The following is a 20,273-nucleotide window of genomic DNA, read 5'->3' as shown; positions in this document are numbered from 1 at the left end:
GTTTGTGAAATGCCCTTTCTAGTGAAGTACCATCAGTAAGTTTTAGGAGAAATTTAAAAACATTTCGGTCTACCCAGGCATTTGATAGTTGAAAGTCCTGTCCTTGGCACCCGTGAAATTACTAATTTTAAGAGGGGGTGAATGTTTTGGGAAGGTTTAATTGCATTGCTTTAGTATCAACATGGTTGCTGCACTAGATTCCTTTGGGGGAAGTTGTGAGATAGATATTTAATAACTACTGCAGCTGCAACATGGATATAAATCCAATTTTCATTGGCACAAAATTGGAAGGGTTTTTTTGTGTGTGTGGAAACACTACTCATTCAGTATCATGCCACTGATAAACTCTGTTTATATTTTGAACGGGCCTATACACACTGCTTAGTAAACTTAAGCTCAGAAACCAAAATCCACAATATATAAAAACAGGCTTTTAAAAAAGAGAGAGGTGAAAACAGTTTTTTTGAAAATAGATTAAATTTTATTATAAATGGCCTTTCATTCTCCCTGCACCTCACACATGATCACAGAAGGAGAGAGCACTCACCCTCTCAGATATAAGAGCTAAGCCATTTAATAATTTTAGCAGTATTAGATTTTCAAGGGAAATGATTAACTCTTTCAACAGATATGAGACCATCATACTTGATAATTTCATCTCTCAGGCACATGGAACAAAAAACAACTGTCTGTTACTATATGGGTAAGCCCTGTGTTAATTACCCTGTTACTAAGGGTAAGCCCTGTGTTAATCAGAATTTCTTATTCTACTCACCCACACAAAATAAGGTACTGGAAGCAGGATGAGGTCAATGGTGGTTGGGTGGTCAAGGCATCTAGGCTCCCATTCTCATGGCGGTAAAAAATACCACCTTGAAACACAACCAACACAGGTTTTAGACAATATTTGTGTAGCTTCCCCACAATTACTGTAAATTTCTCATCACAAAAAGGCAGATTTCATGATAACTGGATAGTGGCACGGTTGCATTTTGAGACTAGGCAGCCATTTTGCGAATCATATAGTTCAAGATGCCGCCATTACGGAAATAGGTGAGCTCCACATCCGTGTCAAACCTCATGATGGCTTGGAAGGTTTTCCCTGTATCCAGCTGTTGAAAGGAGAGAGAGATATATATATAAAGCATCAGCAAACAGTGCTCAATATCTCCCTCTCAAAAGAAAAAAGGTACGTGGGCCACACCACGATTTCAAACCCTTGCCTCTTGCAGCCCCGTTGAGATGTAGCAATCCTAGTTCAGACTGGGAACAAGCTATGTGGCCCCCCCCTTTGCCCACCCCTTACATGCCTTGGTTGAGGGCAAAGCAATCCTTTTTCCTTAAGCCAATTTCCATGTTCCAGCTGATTAAAGAAACTAAGCTTGAAAGCTCTCCCCAACCCAGACCCTCCAGGCTCAATGATGATGCCCAACGATGAAGCAACTGCCCAACGCATGTGATCTAGCTCAGTCGGTAGAGCATGAGACTCTTAATTCCAAGGTCATGGGTTTGAGTCCCACGTTAGGCAAAAAGATTCCCCCCACGGTCCCTTCCAACTCTACAATTCCATGATTCTACCCATTCGTACTAGGTAAAGGCAAAGGGACCCCTGACCGTTAGCTCCAGTCATGGACGACTCTGGGGTTGCGGCCCTCATCTCGCTTTACTGGCCGAGGGAGCCGGCATACAGCTTCTGAGTCATGTGGCCAGCACAACTAAGCCACTTCTGGCGAACCAGAGCAGCGCACAGAAATGCCATTTACCTTCCCACCACAGTGGTACCTATTTATCTACTTGCACTTTGACATGCTTTCGAACTGCTAGGTTGGCAGGAGCAGGGACCAAGCAACGGGAGCTCACCCCATTCGGGGATTCGAACCGCCAACCTTCTGATCGGCAAGTCCTAGGCTCTGTGGTTTAACCCACAGTGCCACCCGCATACTACACCTCCCCATAATAAATAGTAACAATTTTAAGGCTCCGATTCCATCTTTCCGCTCTAGCCTCCATGGTATGCTGAAGCTGTGACTTTTCTGATCAAATAAGGTTAAAGGTAAAGGACCCTTGGACTGTTAAGTCCAGTCAAAGGCGACTATGGGGTTGCAGTGCTCATCTCACTTTCAAGTGCAGGTAGCCAGCCTTTGTCCGCAGGCAGCTTTCCGGGTCATGTGGCCAGCATGACTAAACCGCTTCTGGCGTATGGGACACCATGACGGAAAACAGAACGCATGGAAACACTGTTTACCTTCTCACCACAGTGGTACCTATTTATCTAGTTGCACTGGTGTGTTTTTGAACTGTTAGGTTGGCAGGAACTGAGACAGAGCAATGGGAGCTCACCCCATCTCGCAGATTCGAACCGCCAACCTTCCGATCGGCAAGCCCAAGAGGCTCAGTGGTTTAGACCACAGCGCCCCCCGCATCCCTTGATCAAATAAACACAGCACTGTTCATGTGTGATGCAGAAGTGGCAATCAAACTTGTGGGACTTGGGACCCCACTTGGTATATTTTAAGGCGACACGATATCAACGGGCTTGTTGCTTATTGCCTACACCACATCGTCGCCCAAGGAATCTCTTACTTTGATCTGGACGTTCATTCTGGGCACTATCGACTCGGGAATGATGATTGTGTAGCGTTCCCGCCCTGTCAGCCCAAGACTATCGGCATCCTCGCCAGGCAAATACTGCAGAGGAATCACTCCCATTCCCACGAGATTACTGCGGTGGATCCGCTCGTAGCTCTCTGCGAGGACAGCTTTGATGCCCTGAAAAACACACACAGAGAGATAAAGCACAGGGGTAACAACCACTTATGTGTTAGATGACTGGCGGATGTAGCCGCTGGGTCTGATGGTGGCCTCTGATAGCTGAGACACTAGTTGGGGACTGGCCCTGAATCCATCAGATAATTAATAATAATAATAATAATAATAATAATAATAATAATAATAATAATAATAATTTATTATTTATACCCCGCCCATCTGGCTGGGTCCCCCCAGCCACTCTGAGCGGCCTCCAACAAAACACCAAAATACAATAACCTATTAAACATTAAAAGCTTCCCTAAACAGGGCTGCCTTTAGATGTCTTCTAAAAGTTTGGTAGTTATTTTTCTCTTTGACAACTGGTAGGAGGGTGTTCCACAGGGCGGGCGCCACTACCGAGAAGGCCCTCCACCTGGTTCCCTGTAACTTGACTTCTCGCAGTGAGGGAACCACTAGAAGGCCCTTGGAGCTGGACCTCAGTGTCCGGGCAGAACGATGGTGGTGGAGACGCTCCTTCAGGTATACTGGACCGAGGCCGTTTAGGGCTTTAAAGGTCAGCACCAACACTTTGAATTGTGCTCGGAAACTTACTGGGAGCCAGTGTAGGACTTTCAGGCCTGGTATTATATGGTCTCAGCGGCCACTCCCAGTCCCCAGTCTAGCTGCCGCATTCTGGATTAGTTGTAGTTTCCGGGTCACCTTCAAAGGTAGCCCCAGATTGAGCACATTGCAGTAGTCCAAGCGAGAGATAACCAGAGCATGCACCACTCTGGCGAGACAGAACCCAGGCTGATTCAGCTCTGTCCTCTCCCTGCCCTTAGAACACCCTATTTTGAAGTCTGCTGCATGTTTGAGGGAAGAAGAGAGATTGGTCGCACCCAGCAAGTGCTTAGCTGGCAGGAGACTCACTCAGTGCCACCCCCACCCCAAAACTTGCATAAGGGTTTTCATCTTTGTCTTGCAGGCATGTCCAACTCCCAAGAGACTGCAATCGACTCCCACTATAAAAAAACTGGCAGTGATCTACCCACTGAATTGACCTTTGGGGGGGGGGAGGTTTTACCAAAGTTGTCGAACTTCACCCAGGGGTGGGGTGTCCTAAAGCATGACTGGCCTAAAGCATTTGCATATATATCTTTTATTTCCAGTTTGTGCATTGTGGCCGATTGCAAAGTTCTCTTGGGTAAAGTTCTCAACACTCATTTATAAACCAGTTTCCAAAATGCCACTAACTGCCGTTATATATTCATTTAACACACACACACACACACACACACACAGAGAATTTAAGATCAAATTTAAATCCAGCCTTGCATTTGCAGAGTTCAAAAAGTTAGTAATTGTGTGGAGAAATGCAACTCTCTTTGGATACTACAGTTCAAACACAACTTTTTGTTCCTTATCTTCTCTTTGGCAGCAAGCATTTCAGAACCATGGAGAGCAATGAGGTACAGTGGACGCTCGGGTTGCGAACGTGATCTGTGCAGGAGGCACATTCGCAACCTGCAGCTTTCACAACCCGCAGCACAGAGTCCGCGCACGCGTAGGTTGTGATTCGGCACTTCTACGCATGCGGAAAGCGCGATTTAGTGCTTCTGCGCATGCGTGACCGCCAAAACCTGGAAGTAACCCGTTCCGGTACTTCTGGGTTTCGGCGGGTCTGTAACCCAAAAAAACAAAACCTGAAGCATCTGTAACCTGAGGCATGACTGTACTGTTATGGGAAGGTTTCAAGGCTGCCATTTTTCAAAACGCCAAGATCAGATATGGCCAAACTTTGGTGTAATATTTAGCTGTGGGGCATTGCTTGCAGCAGACAGCTGAACACAGGACACCCGCCCCCCCTTCGCCATCCCAAACGCAGACCACTCACCAGCAGAAAAGGCCCTTTCGCAGCCCAGTCTCGGGAGCTCCCGGAGCCATACTCCTTGCCAGCCAGCACGATAAGTGGGAGGCCTGCTTGCTGGTACCTCTCGGAAGCATCAAACACGTCAAGCTGTAAGCACACAGGGCAACTGATGTCCACGGGAAGAGCAATGAAACACTGCCCAACATTTTCACGCCTAAAGCAAACTGAGCCTCATAAAGCACCCAATGATTTGGAGGTAAAAAATAATGCAATATAAAAATATTGTTCACTGCAGAATTAAGTTAAAAACAAATATAAGGGTTAAGTCGCGTCACGAAAAGCCAAGAAAGCAAAAGTTATTTGAGGTGCTTAGTTGGCTGCGTGGAACCCTGAACACATAGGCTTCCCTTAAAAGAGGAGGCACAGTTCGAGTCTCCCTCCACGCACCATTCCTGTACATGGAGGGCTAAAAGTGAGGAAGCTTTAAAGCACTGGTGAGCAACCATGAAGCCCCCACCCACCTTTTGAAGCTGTTGCGTTCTTTGATCGCATCATTTCCTGTACATTCCTTCCCCTTCCTTGACCCTCTTGATTGTGTGTTTAGAATAGCAACACACTAAAGCCAGAAAGGAATCGCTCTCACTTGATTTCCATAACATTAGCTATACTGATCAGCTGTAGTACCCCCCCCCCAAAAAAAAACCACCTCTGTATACTTATTTGAATGCAACTCCATCAAACCCAGTGGGGATTATTTCTGAGTTAGCCCGTACAGGATTGGGAACATTAATGTGATACGGCTAAAGTGAAAATTAAAGCACAGTGGTCTTTATTCCACACTGCTTAATCCAGAACACATTTTGTATCTGGCTCCACCTACTCCTGTCCTCCCCACAACTGATTACTCCCCAGGGGAAGTGGCATCCAAGAGATAAAAAGCTTGCCCACGCCCAGCGCTTTTTTTCACCTCTCAGGTGGCAGTCCTTGCCATTTTAAGAGAACGAGACAAGTTTGTGGTGAGTTCCAGCACCCCTTTTTCTAGAAAAATAGCACTGCCTGCCCCTGTCTTTCAAACGGGGGGTCATCCTGTTTCAGACAGCCCTGAGGTGGGTGCAGACAAGAATACTCACAGTTTCATCAGACGGGAAGTGGATAGTTTGCGGGGCCTGCTTGTTGAGAAATTTGTTCAGCAGGCGTATGTTTGCAAACGTTCCCCTAGCCATGACGGCGTCATTGCCCCGGCGCGAACCATACGAGTTGAACTCTCTGGGAGTTAGGCTAGCAAGACAAAAATAAGGCAATCCTCAGATGTATGAACTGGAAGGCTGCGCAGTTACCGTAATTTTCGCTCCATAACACGCAGTTTTTTCCTCCTAGAAAGTAAGGGGAAATGTCTGTGCGTGTTATGGAGCGAATGCCTACGGATGGCAGGGGAATCTGCTGCAGTCGTGAGCAGTCTGTGGCTCACTTTTAAACTGCAAAGCGGGTGTAAGCGGCTCCTGTCAGCGAGCCAAGCCGGGGAGGAGGGAGAGAAGCAGAGCAGGGTGGGCTGCTTTAAAACAACCCCGTGCTCTATGTCCCTCTCTCCTCCCCACTGAGCTGCTAATTAGCAGCAAAGCTTTTCAGCCAGCCTAGCCGGGAGGAGGGAGAGAAGCAGAGCGGGGTTGGCTGCTTTAAAACAACCCCGTGCTCTCTGTCCCTGCCTGCAGTTTTTTGCTGTCCGATTTTGGATTAGCCACTGTAGGGGCTGTGTGTGTGTGTGCTTGAGCTATCGTTCTCCTTCTCTTGCTTCCGATTCACTCTCCCAGCGCCCCTGCGCTCTCCTGCGACTTTAGGATTGATACTCTGTGTGTCTGTGTGTCTGTGTGAGGGATCGTTCTTCTCTTGCTTCCCGTTCACTCCCCCAGCGCCCCTGCGACTTTAGGGTGACTTTAGCATGGATCCACATGGATCCTCAGGATTTTTGCATTGGGCTACCCCAAACTCACCGTCAGATCACATGTCTGTGGCCACAGCATGAACCACAAAAATCATACATCCACTGTTTCGTTTAGAATATTTTTTTCTTGTTTTCCTCCTCTAAAAACTATGTGTATGTTATGGTCTGGTGCGTGTTATAGAGCGAAAAATACGGTAACTAAAAGGAACCCGAAACGTTCACTTCTGCAACTTGTGGCCAGGGCGACTCAGTTTTTTTATTTCTGGCTTTCAAAAATACCTCCCCCAGCAGCCTGTGCAGACAGTTCAAGACCAAATAAAATAATAATAAATTAATAATAATAATAATAATAATAATAATAATAATAATAATAATAAAATTTATACCCCGCCCATCTGACTGGGTTTCCCCAGCCACTCTGGGCGGCTTCCAACAAAGTATTAAAATACAGTAGTATGTTAAACATTAAAAGCTTCCCTAAAGAGGGCTGCCTTCAGCTGTGGATCAGGGTGCCCCCCCCAGATTTTTGAACCCCGATCAGCCGATGGCTAGTGTGAAGGGAGGATGGGAGCTGAAGTCCAAAAAGAACCTGGAGTGTCGCAGGTTATTATGGAACAGTGAAGTCAGTTACCGGTAAGTGGAATGGGAGGGAAGTGAGGGGGGAATCATAGAACTGTCAAGTTGTAAAGGCCACGGGGAGGTCATCTAATCCAACCCCTTGCAATGCATGAATCTTTTGCCCAAAGTGGGACTTGAACCCACAACCCTGAGAGTAAGAGCCTCATGCTCTACCAACTAAACTAGGAAAATAATAACACTAGGCCTTTGAACCTCCTGGTGTTGAAATACAACTCCTATCATCCTTGCCCATTGGCCATTCTTGCTGGAGCAGATGGATGTTGATTTAAGGACATCTGATCTAAGGACACACAGAGAGAGAAGCTTTTATGCTTGACTCACCCTCTGCTGGTTAAATAACGAGCAGCTGGGCTGTTTCTTGCTATGTTCCCAGCAGGAGAGATATGATCCGTGGTCACAGAGTCACCAAGGTTGAGCAGGACGTAGGCGTCAACTATGGATTTCAGTGGCGGGAGCTCCAAAGTCTGAGAGAACACCACACAAAAGTAGTTATTTAAAAACAAACACATGGGTGTGTTTTTTAAGCATCAGCTGTACAAATTTGCAACTGCTACCTTCATCCAAACTATAAAAAAAAACCCTTGATAGGCTTGATCAAATCTGGAAAACCAAACTAGGTGTGATAACTCGCTTTTCTGCTCAAGGTATTTTTCAGAATTCTATTTGTGCAGAAAGTGGACAGATGCACTGCCTCTGTTTCGGATGATTAGGGTGCAAGTGCCATTGCTTATGTAGCCTTTATGGCATTGTCCATAGACAACAGGAAGGTATCAGCAGGAACCTCAAGGTTTGCAGAAAAACAAACATCTCTTAATTAGGGTGCGGAGGGCAGAATGCTATGGGTGGCTCAATGCGGACTGAGCATGTTGAAAATGCTGACTTGACTGTTGGGGGTTAACAACAGAACATAGTGTCTGGAATCTAGAGCAGTAAGGTAAAGGTAAAGGGACCCCGACTCTGGGGTTGATTTTGTTCCTAGATTCCAGTGTAGGCAGGCCGAACCAAAAGGATAATGATAGGCAGGGAAACATCCACTGTATAGCCAAGACTTATGTGGAACATCTACTTCACCAAGGATATGGCTCCTCATGATTGGGAGTTTGGTTTTTCTGGGCAATAAGCCAAGAGGAATTTGTTCATTTACAAGTAAGGTAAAGGGACCCCTGACCATTAGGTCCAGTTGTGACCGACTCTGGGGTTGCGGCGCTCATCTCGCTTTACTGGCCGAGGGAGCCGGCGTACAGCTTCCGGGTCATGTGGCCAGCATGACTAAGCCACTTCTGGAGAACCAGAGCAGCGCACGGAAACGCCGTTTACCTTCCTGCCGGAGTGGTACCTATTTATCTATTTGCACTTTGATGTGCTTTCGAACTGCTAGGTGGGCAGGAGCAATAGGAGCTCACCCCGTCGTGGGGATTTGAACTGCCAACCTTCTGATCGGCAAGTCCTAGGCTCTATGGTTTAACCCACAGCGCCATCCACGTCCTTAAGTGTTTCTTGGAGGGACACAATTCTGCTATACATAAAGGCATGCTTATTGCGGTCCATAAGTTCTGCCTACCAAGTATTTTCTGTTCTGAAATACACAGCTCCACCTGCGTCCCAGAATCTGGAATCTAGAGCAGTAGGTCCCCACAAAACAACATTTTGTTGCAGCACTCACTGGAAAGACTGCATTTTTATATTGTTGTAACCTGCCCTGGGAGCTTATGGTGAAGGGCAGGGAAGAAGTAAAATGAAATGTACGACCTCAGAATGGGGCTACTCAACACAGCCTGACTCATGTGCTGTTCTTAAGCATGAGCATAACTACAGAATAGGGCTCTCTTGAGGCATGAGATTTGTTCTTAAAAGTGCATTTCAAGGTGCATTTCAGAGCATTCTTGGAGAAAGACAGTCTGCAAGGCTTCTATCATTGTTAAAACTAGCCGACAGGGGGGAAAAAGTCCTTCTCAATCTGGCCAGTAAAATCTACCCAAATAAACAAGGGGAAGTGAGACACACTTACCAGATTTTCAAAAAATGGAGGTGATTTAATATATGTGGATTTGGGGTCCCAAGCATATAGCTTGTCTGCTGGAACATCTAATGCATTCCAAGCTTTGTTTACTGTCTGCAAGAAAGAAGAGAAAAAAAGAATAGGGAACAAACCTTTATAGGGTGCAACATTTTAAATATATACCTTCCAGTATGTAAAAAGTGGGCTAAACAGGCTCTCTAATACAGGTTGGGAAAACCTGAACCACAGTTGCCTGGAAATCTGCTTGACAACCCTCAGCAAATACAGCAGAGAGCTAGAATCTTAGGATCACCAAAGCCATTTTGCTGTGAGCTCTACTTCTGAGGAACAACTGCCTCTTTTTTCATGTGAATTGCGACAGTACAAACCAAGTTCCTTGGATTCGCAGACTGTCACTATTTTTTCTGGAGGGACTGGAGCGCATACTGAAAACTGAGCTTTGCACAATTGAAGGAGTGCAAAGCGCTCTGTCGCCCCAGTGCAACAAATCCATTTTATGAAAGGCGACACTACCAGCCTTTTTGCAGGTAGGAAAGTGATGGGGAAATCCACTGAAAAGTGTGGGGTGAACAAATGATTAATAGCAAGATGCACGCACAACCCTCAAGCAAATCAGGATGAATGTTCATTGTTGTAAAACTGCCCCGTAAACAAATCCGAACAGATGCTTAATAAAGATTGGACATAAGTCTATTATTTGCATAAGCTTTGTGCAAGCAAATCAATGAACAGATTGTCTGGAGAAGCCTAAAATCCTTTCTCCTATTCAGAATCAGCCCAGCCATTTCTCCCCAGAGATGCCCTCGTCCAAGTAATTAGCAGTAAAAAATACCATCTGGCTATGTTGGGCTTCCAGAGGGCAAGGATGGTGTTAAGAGTTTGCAAGGATGGGCAAAAAATGCCCTACTCAGCAGGAGAACATTAGCTCAATATTGCTCCGTTTTTTGTTTTCGTTCCTTGAGGCAATCTTGAAGTAAATTAGGGCTGGGGATACTCCCTACTAATAAAGTAAAATAAAAGGAACTGGAAAATCCAAATCCCTCACCATGAACAATTTATTCCTGCGGCTTGCAGAAATCACACACTTTTACACAATTGGGAACATTTATTCTGGGGTTGCTAATGATAGGGAGGAAGAAGAAAGCCCTGTAATACTATAATATTTATGAAAGCCAAAGGAATTTGAAGCCGGAACCCAATATTGCATTTTGCACCTGTCTAATATTTGTTAACAACACTTTATTGTAGTCCTGGGCAGACATTAACCTGAGAAACCAATCTTCCTACAATTAAAAATGGGAATTACATTAAACATCTATACAAAACATTTAGGCAAAGCATGTATTTATAATTTATTTAGAATATCTGCTGAGATCGAAAGCCATAAATAATACAAATGCTCTATGTATTAACACCACATGTTACCTCTATTTTCTGGTAGACCTCTTTAAACATCCCTGGAATGACATACTGGCGCTCAACAGCTTGGATCTCATCCCTCATGGGCCAAATGTCTCTTAAAAATATCTTCTTCCCTTGTGCGTTTACACCTGTGAGAAAGTAAAGTACGCAGGCGATAAACTCGGGAGAAAGCATTCAAAAAATGCTGTGTGTACACTGCACACGGCCACTTCAATAAACACCAACATTTCTTGGAAACTTGATATAGATTTGGCATATGGAAGGTAAACAAGACCCATTAAAACACAGACACTCTTATAGATCCTGACCTTTAAAGTAAATTACATAAAAAGTGCTTCGCAGACTGGAGCCAGAGGACTTGACATATCATCTCTTCCTCTATGTACTTGCCTGTGCCCTGAGATAATAAACAGAGACCTTTCTCAGAGTGCCCCACCAGCTGGGAAACCACAGGTAGTGATGAAGAAAGGGTCTCCTCAGGACTTGGTACCTGGGCTTTGCTCTCTAATAATATTATTTTGCTGCCTGTTTTTTCATTTTTTTAAGTAATTGTTCTGAGTGCTGTTTTTGTATTGTATTTGTTGATTTTGTGATTTCGTCTTTTGCTGTTTCTTTGCATAGCACCCGGAGAACAGCAGCCACGGAGCAACTAATCAAAGCTGGTTGTTGTTGTTTAGTTGTTTAGTCGTGTCCGACTCATCATGACCCCATGGACCAGAGCACGCCAGGCACTCCTGTCTTCCACTGCCTCCTGCAGTTTGGTCAAACTCATGCTGGTAGCTTCGAGAACACTATCCAATCATCTCGTCCTCTGTCGTCCCCTTCTCCTTGTGCCCTCAATCTTTCCCAACATCAGGGTCTTTTCCAGGGAGTCTTCTCTTCTCATGAGGTGGCCAAAGTATTGGAGTCTCAGCTTCAGGATCTGTCCTTCCAATGAGCACTCAGGGCTGATTTCCTTCAGAATGGAGAGGTTTGATCTTCTTGCAGTCCATGGGACTCTCAAGAGTCTCCTCCAGCACCAGAATTCAAAAGCATCAATTCTTCGGCAATCAGCCTTCTTTATGGTCCAGCTCTCACTTCCATACATCACTACTGGGAAAACCATAGCTTTAACTATTTGGACCTTTGTTGGCAAGGTGATGTCTCTGCTTTTTAAGATGCTGTCTAGGTTTGTCATTGCTTTTCTCTCAAGAAGCAGGCATCTTTTAATTTCGTGAATGCTGTCACCATCTGCAGTGATCATGGAGCCCAAGAAAGTAAAATCTCTCACTGCCTCCATTTCTTCCCCTTCTATTTGCCAGGAGGTGATGGGACCAGTAGCCATGATCTTCATTTTTTTGATGTTGAGCTTCAGACCATATTTTGCGCTCCTCATTAAAAGGTTCTTTAATTCCACCTCACTTTCTGCCATCAAGGTTGTGTCATCTGCATATCTGATGTTGTTGATATTTCTTCTGGCAATCTTAATTCCGGTTAGGGATTCATCCAGCCCAGCCTTTCGCATGATCAAAGCTGGTAGATACACAAAATTTAAAGGGTTCATTATTCCCCAAGCAATGCCTTACCTAGAGGTTCCTTCTCAAAGTCAATCCTTATGGTTCCCGCAATGGCATACGCTATTACCAATGGTGGGGAGGCCAGGTAATTGGCACGAGTATTGGGGTGGACACGGCCCTCAAAGTTTCTGTTTCCAGAGAGGACGCCCACAGCTACAAGGTCTCCCTGTGCAGAGGGGAAGAAGGGAACAGGATAACACATTTACAAATGCTACAGCTTCTACTTTCTCACATCTAGAAGACCTGGGAATGGGGAGGGAGAGAGGATATCACTGAACTGTGCTCACAGTTCCAGGAAATACCCAACAAGGGCTTTCATGAGCTCTGGATCTGAAGCTGAGTACTCAGCTTTCATCAGAGTGAGACTGAAAAATCCCTAGACTAATTGGTCTATTGAACGAAGTCGGATAAATGTAAAATGTAGTAAAACAGATGCTTTCTGAGAACACACAATGTCCACTGCAAAAGCCTTCTATTCTGTTTGCTACAAGCCACCAGCAATGCATTTAAAAAAAAAAAATACAAGTTCCGCTGCTATTTCACCTAAATCCTACAGACACAAAACCTGGACATGTGTCAATTAATTTTTATTACGGTGAAAAGACCAGACAACAAAAATAACAACAACAAAACATTTTGCTTGCTTGTAGCCAAGCAGGTAGCGCGGTGGTGTAAATCACAGAGCCTAGGGCTTGCCGATCAGAAGGTTGGCGGTTCGAATCCCCGCAATGGGGTGAGCTCCTGTTGCTTGGTCCCAGCTCCTGCCAACCTAGCAGTTCGAAAGGATGTCAAAGTGCAAGTAGATAAATAGGTATCGCTCCAGCAGGAAGGTAAACAGTGTTTCCGTGCGCTATTCTGGTTCACCAGAAGCAGCTTAGTCATGCTGGCCACATGACCCGGAAGCTGTCTACGGACAAACGCTGGCTCCCTTGGCCAGTAAAGCGAGATGAGCGCCACAACCACAGGGTCGTCTGCAACTGGACGTAACCGTCAGGGGTGCCTTTACCTTTTAGCCATTTGCAACCAAAATGGAAGTCTGTATTTGACATCTCTAACAGCAGAATATGGGGCACGAGACTTGACTTACCTGAGTAATGGCTTCAACAACTGGTTCTGGCAGAGGCCCGCTGTTGCCGATGCATGTCATACATCCATAACCTACCACATCAAACCTGCAGACAGCATGAAACAGGTTCTGTATTTGATGGATATATACACATCTGCATATTAACTATAAAGCATACTGTTTGTCCCCCCCCCCCAAAGAAAAGAAGAGCACAGTAGGATTTGCTTGTGCAGGCAGAACACTTGCAATAGTGCAATGTTGAATTCCACCCTCTGTGGTCAATGTTTCTGCTGGAAAAATCATAACCACTCTATATGTCCATCTCAGGCCTAGTTTGCATGAATGGAAAATCAGATGTGTCACCATAAAAAAAAAAATCTCGCCTAGACTCCCTTCACATTACACATTGTTTTTCTTTGTTGTTATGTTCATAGCTGTCAACTTTTCCCTTTTCTTGCGAGGAATCCTATTCGGAATAAGGGAATTTCCCTTATAAAAGGAAAACGTTGACAGCTATGGTTATGTTATGTGGTTTTGTGTTTTATACTACAAACCACCCTGTGAGCTTCAGATGAAGGGAAGTATATAAATTTAATAATTAATAATAATAATATTACAGTGGTACCTCGGTTGACAGACTTAATCTGTTCCAGAAGTCCATTCTTAAACCAAAACCGTTCTTAAACCAATGCGCACTTTCCCTAATGAGGCCTCTCGCCACCGGTGGCCTTCCACCGTTCAGATTCCATTCTTAGACTGAGGTAAAGTTCTCAAACCGGTACACTATTTCCAGTTTTGCAGAGTTTGTAAACCGAATCATTCTTAAACCGGACTGTTCTTAAACCGAGGTACCACTGTACTTTCTTTCTTTTTTAAAAAATAATATTTATTACTTTTAAACCTTACAAACAAGAAGAAAAAGAAAAGGAGAGGAAAAAAAGAAGAAAAAACAAAAGAAAGAAAAAAAATACAATACAATATATAAACAATACACCACACAACATTAACTCATTAAACTAAACAAAACAGAACAAAAACAATTTAAAAACATACATCATACCATTTCAATGCCTTATCTTTCATTCCCTTGTTTCATCGACTTCCTCTCACCTCCCTTTTTGTATTCCACTTCTATTAATTGTTTCAGCAAATCCTTTCCATCTTTCACTATTTTCTGTCATATAAATATCTTAACTTATTTTAACCTTATTTTCCATTAATACTATAATACTTATTTATGCTTAACGCCTTATAACACTTCTACTAAGGCCATATAATTTCATTCCAACATTTTTCTAACACTCATTAATTTTACCATATTTCTATAAATAAACTTTAAACTTTTTCCAATCTACTTCCACCGTCTCTTCTCCCTGGTCTCGGATTCTGCCAGTCATTTCCGTCAATTCCATATAGTCCATCAACCTGGTGCTCTTCTGTCTGAAGCTCTTAACTCTTTTCCAGGTCCCTTCTGCAAGTCTTCTTTGTATTTATACATACACTTTACTTTGTCTTCTGCTGATCTTGTTCTTAATTTCCTTTCTTTGATGCTGAAGAGTAGGTCTTGGGGGAGCTCCAACCTAACAATGTTTTTATTCCTTCTCGACATGTCATCCACATCTCTGTGGTTAAAACTAAAATCCAAAAGATATTTCAGGACGTGTTTCAAAGTCCCTCCAAATCTGCAGGTCCCCACAACTCCAGTTTCCTCCTGACCCAGGTCCAGATCCCAAAGGTCAGTAAATCCCTGCATGAGGTGATCTATCCAACTTTCCTTCTCCAGTCCAAGCAGGGTTCCAATCTGACTTTCTCTGAATTCAATCATAGAGGGCAACAACTTGTAATCATCAAGTTGCCTCTGTAAGGCTGGGGCTCTCTCCCTCTCCACTTGTATTACTTTAGGTTCACCTCACTTTCTCCACCATTTGGCATGTCAAAGTAGATTCCTGTATCGGTTCCTAAATAGTTTCTGTGTAGATGTTCACTTTTTGTCCCAAATTAGTCGCTTTTTGTCCCAAAATATCAATTTTAATATTCATCACGTCCATCTTTTTATGGAGCTGTTCCAATGACTCACTTATCTTGCATAGTGCAATCACTAAGGCTTCTTCTGTCGACATTCTCAAGCAATCCAAGGTCAATCTCACGGTTTTCTCTTGCAGCTGGAGATTCCACCAGCCCAACTCTTGTAACAATTTCAAAGGCTCCCTCTAGAGGGAAACAATTTCTGTTTGTATCAATCCTTTTAAGCACAGTTCAAGCAGTAAAATTAGTTTCAATTTTCAGCTACTTTTACTCCTTTTTAAACGCAGAAGGAGACAATGAAAACAATGTATTTCTCTTATTTAACTAACTGTCACAGTCAATGAACTTTCCCAAAAACGTCAGTCTTACTAGCAGTCCATTTCCAGGTTCAGAGCGGTGGTGATCCAACTTTCTTCACTCTCTCCTGCAGGCTTACACGATCCAAATTCCCCCCCCCCCTTCTCCTGCCTCCAAGGGGGGTTTAATGATTTTAGCCGTTGGAAGTTTAATCCTTTACATAGGACTTTCCAAGACTTTAGCTTGCAAATTCTTTGCTTCAATCTATTTACAAAAGGGGAAGGCGGACTTCCTGTTTGAAACCTCCCCGTTTCGGTGCCAAATTAAGACGTTTAAAAATCCAATTTTCCATTCTACTCACGGGTAGTTGTTTAGAATCAAATTGTCCACAGGAAAAAGTCAGCGCTCTCCGGCAACAGCAATGCGGCTTCACTCCGTGAAAGAAGCAGTCAATTCGAAGCACCGTGCCGCTCACCCCACATCGCTCCAGATACCCGAAACCGGGTCTCCCCGCGAGTAGGGGAGGCGCAAAAGGTGCCAACCGAATCCCACGTTCACAGGCTTCTCCCGCCTGCGATTTTTAGTGGGTCTCCGCCTTCGCCGTGGCGACCAGACCCTAAATTCCACGGAGCAAGTTCCTCCCGATCAGAGGAACTCCGCCATTGCCGGAGGCGCTAACCCGGAAGTGGTACCACTGTACTTTCAACTCGCGTGCAGACTGCAACCTGAATGTTGGCAACCAAATGACCCTTGAACATTCCAACAACCTTTATAAAGCAGGAAAGGAGAACCTGTGGCTTTTCCAGGTGATTGAACTACATCTCCCATCATCCACAACCCCTGTCCAATTCTGGCTGGGGCTGATGGGATTTGGAGTCCGACAACATGTGGTTTCCCTCATGTATTCCCGGCTGCTTTGCTTTTCTCAACCCGGTGTTTTTAGCTGCGATTTTGTTTATTTTCTAGTTACAGCCAACAGTTAAAACGAAAACTTAACACATGCTTTTTCACCTGAGGAGCAAGTATCAAACATTAATTATGAGAGTCTCGACTGAGCTCTCCAACAAAAAAGTGAATATAACCTAACCCCTTACCCTAGTTGAACAAGGTAAGGCAAGACTCCACTCTCTCTCAGATAGTATGTAACGACCCCACTTCCAGGAGACAGGCTAGTTTTAATGTATGGCTTCACGGTCAGTCCGGCTTCTACAGCTTTCTTTGCAAGCAATCCTGAAAAAATATCCAAAGTCAATGGATGCCACAGACCACTTGTTCCAGCTGAGTATTATGGGGTGGGGAATCCCCTCTAGACCCTGACGGGCTCCAACTCCCATCAGCACTAGCTTGCGTGGCCAATGGCTGGGAATGATGGGAGTGGTGGACATTTATTTATGCATACCATCTATGTAATACAGTTGTACCTTGGAAGTCAAACGGAATCCGTTCTGGAAGTCCGTTCAACTTCCAAAACATTTGGAAACCAAGTCCAGGTTATGATTGGCTGCAGGAAGCTCCTGCAGCCAATTGGAAGCCCCGTCGGATGATCGGCTTCCAAAAATAGTTTGCAAACCGGAACAGTCACTTCCGCGTTTGTGGTGTTTCGGAGCCAAAACGTTCCAGAACTAAGGCGTTTGAAAAGCAAGGTATGACTGTATGTCGCCTTACAAAATCGTATAGGCGCAAGCATGTCTGGCTCAGTGCTGCATTTAAACCGAAGTATATTATTTAATCCTGCCAACCTAGCAGTTCGAAAGCATATCAAAGTGCAAGTAGATAAATAGGTACCGCTCTGACGGGAAGGTAAATGGCGTTTCCGTGCGCTGCTCTGGTTCATCAGAAGCGGCTTAGTCATGCTGGCCACATGACCCGGAAGCTGTACGCCAGCTCCCTTGGCCAATAAAGTGAGATGAGCGCCGCAACCCCAGAGTCGGCCACGACTGGACCTAATGGTCAGGGGTCCCTTTACCTTTACCTTTATATTATTTAAAGCTATCACTAGAAGAGGGTGGTGTTGATTAAATTTGGTACCAGCCTGGCCCAAGCCACAGGGCGGGTTGTAACAACTTGAAATTCAGAATTCAGAACATTTACAGTTTCAGTAATAAGGTGGGCTCTGAAAACACACATCTCAGGTGTCAAATGCCTTGGTAACCATTTGCATCTGCCTAAAGTGCTATAGTAAAATCTGGGAACAAGCTCCCCTGGAGTCATCGCACTGGACTTCAACCATATTTAAGCTTGCTTTTATAATTGCACTTTCCTATACCTAGTTTCATAGAATCATAGAATTGTAGTGTTGGAAGGGACCACGAGGGTCATCTAGTCCAACCCCCTGCAAGGCAGGATTTATTTATTTTTTGCCCAGTGTGGGGCTAGAACCCACAGCCTTGAGGCTAAGAGTCTTATGCTCTACCGACTGAGCTATTTTGTAGGGTGCTGTTATACCCTCACTCTCTCAACAGAGACAATGTGGGGAAAGGCTCATACACAATGGAAGTGTGGCTGTGCCTATCTGCTTGGACACAATTGCTATTTACACCAAGGTAGCCAAATAATTGACAAATTCCACCACGAACGTCCCTCTAGCTCCAGAGGCCTAAATGAAAACAGAGACAAGGCAGTGTTGCTAATCAGTTATGCCAGCTTATGTAAGAAGGCTTTGAGGGTCCCTTCCCTCTTGAAAAGCACATAAATGCATGTGTAATTTAATGACACACAAAAGGATGAGACACACTTACCAGCTCCTAGCATAACCGAAGGATTACTTGTGTTGGTGCAGCTAGTAATGGCGGCAATCACCACCGAGCCATGTGTAAGTTCGAACTCCTTATCATTGTAAACAAATTTCACTTGGCTGTTATGCTGGTCAGGGGCAATTTGGAAGCCTTTAAACCCTTGCTACAAGGGACAAGGAAAGAGAAGTATTATTTTGAATCACGGTAGCAGAGGAAAGGCCCAAGGAGAGCGAAACAGACAGTTCTACAGCAGCCATTTTGGTCAAGGGAAAAATGCCCAAGGCAGATTTGCTTTTTCAAAGTTTAGAAAGAGAACAAGTGAGACCTGCCACAAAGCAGTGGAATGCTGGTGTGATTAGCATTCCATCAAACATCCATGCCTTCTTCCAGGGTATTCCATTCTGTTCCCTGTCGGTTTTCCATCCCACAGCCAAGAGACAAGTCTGCATCCTGTGCCCATTTACCGTATTTTTCGCTCTATAGGACGCACTTTTTCCCCTCCAAAAATTAAGGGGAAATGTGTGTGCGTCCTATGGAGTGAATGCAGGCTCCTTGGCTTCAGCGATAGCAACGCGAAGCCTCCGAAGCGCAGAGGGAGTGCTCCCTCTGCACTCTGGAGGCTACGCGTTGCTTTCGCTGAAGCCTGGAGAGCGAGAGGGGTCAGTACGCAAGACTCTCCTGGCTTCAGCAAAAGGAACCCAAAGCCTTTGGAGCGCAGCGCGAGTTCCCGCTGTGCTCCAAAAGCTACAGGTGGCTATCCCTGAAGCCTTTGGAGCACATTGGGACCTCACTCTGTGCTACAAAGGCTTTGGGTTCCTTTCGCTGAAGCCGGGAGAGAAAGACTCTCCTGGCTTTAGCAGAGAGGGAGAGCTGTGCAGCGCGCCTTCAGCCAAGCGGGAGGAGAAATGGAAGGGGCTCCATTTCTCCTGCCGCTTCGCTGAAGGGGCACTGAGCAGAGAGGGGCAGATTTTTTTTCTTGTTCTCCCCCTCTAAAACAAGGTGCGTCCTATGGTCATGTGCATGCTATAGAGCGAAAAATACAGTAAGTTCTACAAACCTCAAGATTCCCCCCAAGCCCATTGATCCCTCCTTCTTGTTTGTTGATGGCTGGTGATGCTGTTTTGTGTACAGAAGGAGGGGCGACTCATTATTGGAACATATGATGCTTTGAATGGCAGAAAAACCACATACATTCACTGCAGCACGTGTATCAAAACACTCTGCATGTTAACTTGAAAAGGGAACTGTGCCATTGAAATCCATTTGTCCAGCTGTACAGTAGGGTTACTCTATTAGGGTGCTGCTAGACAATATTTCACCAAGCATTCAGGAAAGTTTCTTTGCATTCTGACTATAGTGAAGCACTCTGCTGACTTCAGAATGGTTCAGGCTTTGGCAGATGAAAAGATGCTGCAATTAATAAGCTGGTAAAGCCAGGTGTATTGCCTTAGACAGAAAAAAGTCTAGTATTTTGCGCAAATGCTGATGAATTGTCCCTCTGAAATTTCTGCCTATCTCCTATATAGTCAGAAACAAAATAATTCTAACCAAAATTCCACGTGGGGTTGGAGAGAAAAGGGAATGAGTTTCTCATTATCAGCAGCCAATTCTAAAAAGATTGTGCACAAAAGAAAAATTGGGAAGGTCTAGACTAGGCAAAGGAAGGTCTTTGTAACCACAAATGAACAGCGGAAAGAGCACTTGAATGAAATCTGTTTGACTGACATGAGAGGGGCCAAACTCTTTACTTATTTGCATATTCATAAAAAAGCAGACAACCTAACTACAATGGACAAAATGGGCATGTTGTCCAAAAACAAACAACAACTAGGGAACTCATTGGGCAGGTTCTGCAAGTGGAATTGGTTAGGGGCTGCTAGGCCAAAGAGTATAGAAATTCTGAGCTCTAAAAGCAAGTCTGAAGCAATTAAAGTTTCTGAATGAAAGAGGAAG

At 44.7% G+C, this 20,273-nt stretch overlaps 1 protein-coding gene across 1 annotated transcript in view; it reads right to left on the bottom strand.

Moving 5' to 3' along the window:
* Window positions 1-458: 458 nt before the first annotated feature.
* ACO1 (aconitase 1) overlaps window positions 459-20,273 on the bottom strand; it is a 57,031-nt gene continuing 37,216 nt past the window's right edge. Inside the window, exons 11-21 of the mRNA XM_079959303.1 lie at window positions 18,324-18,483; window positions 16,680-16,815; window positions 13,285-13,369; window positions 12,207-12,363; window positions 10,645-10,769; window positions 9,208-9,312; window positions 7,521-7,663; window positions 5,752-5,899; window positions 4,646-4,768; window positions 2,584-2,769; window positions 459-1,112 (exon numbers count right to left, since the gene is read on the bottom strand). Of these exons, the coding sequence (XP_079815429.1) occupies window positions 999-1,112; window positions 2,584-2,769; window positions 4,646-4,768; window positions 5,752-5,899; window positions 7,521-7,663; window positions 9,208-9,312; window positions 10,645-10,769; window positions 12,207-12,363; window positions 13,285-13,369; window positions 16,680-16,815; window positions 18,324-18,483 (1,482 nt within the window). The 3' untranslated portion in view covers window positions 459-998. The remainder of the gene's footprint in view (window positions 1,113-2,583; window positions 2,770-4,645; window positions 4,769-5,751; window positions 5,900-7,520; window positions 7,664-9,207; window positions 9,313-10,644; window positions 10,770-12,206; window positions 12,364-13,284; window positions 13,370-16,679; window positions 16,816-18,323; window positions 18,484-20,273) is intronic.

Source organism: Podarcis cretensis (assembly GCF_951804945.1).
Source record: "Podarcis cretensis genome assembly, chromosome: 17".
NCBI classification, from domain to species: domain Eukaryota; kingdom Metazoa; phylum Chordata; class Lepidosauria; order Squamata; family Lacertidae; genus Podarcis; species Podarcis cretensis.
The sequence above is the reverse complement of the archived record's forward strand: the minus strand, read 5'-3'. Positions and strand labels throughout refer to the sequence as shown.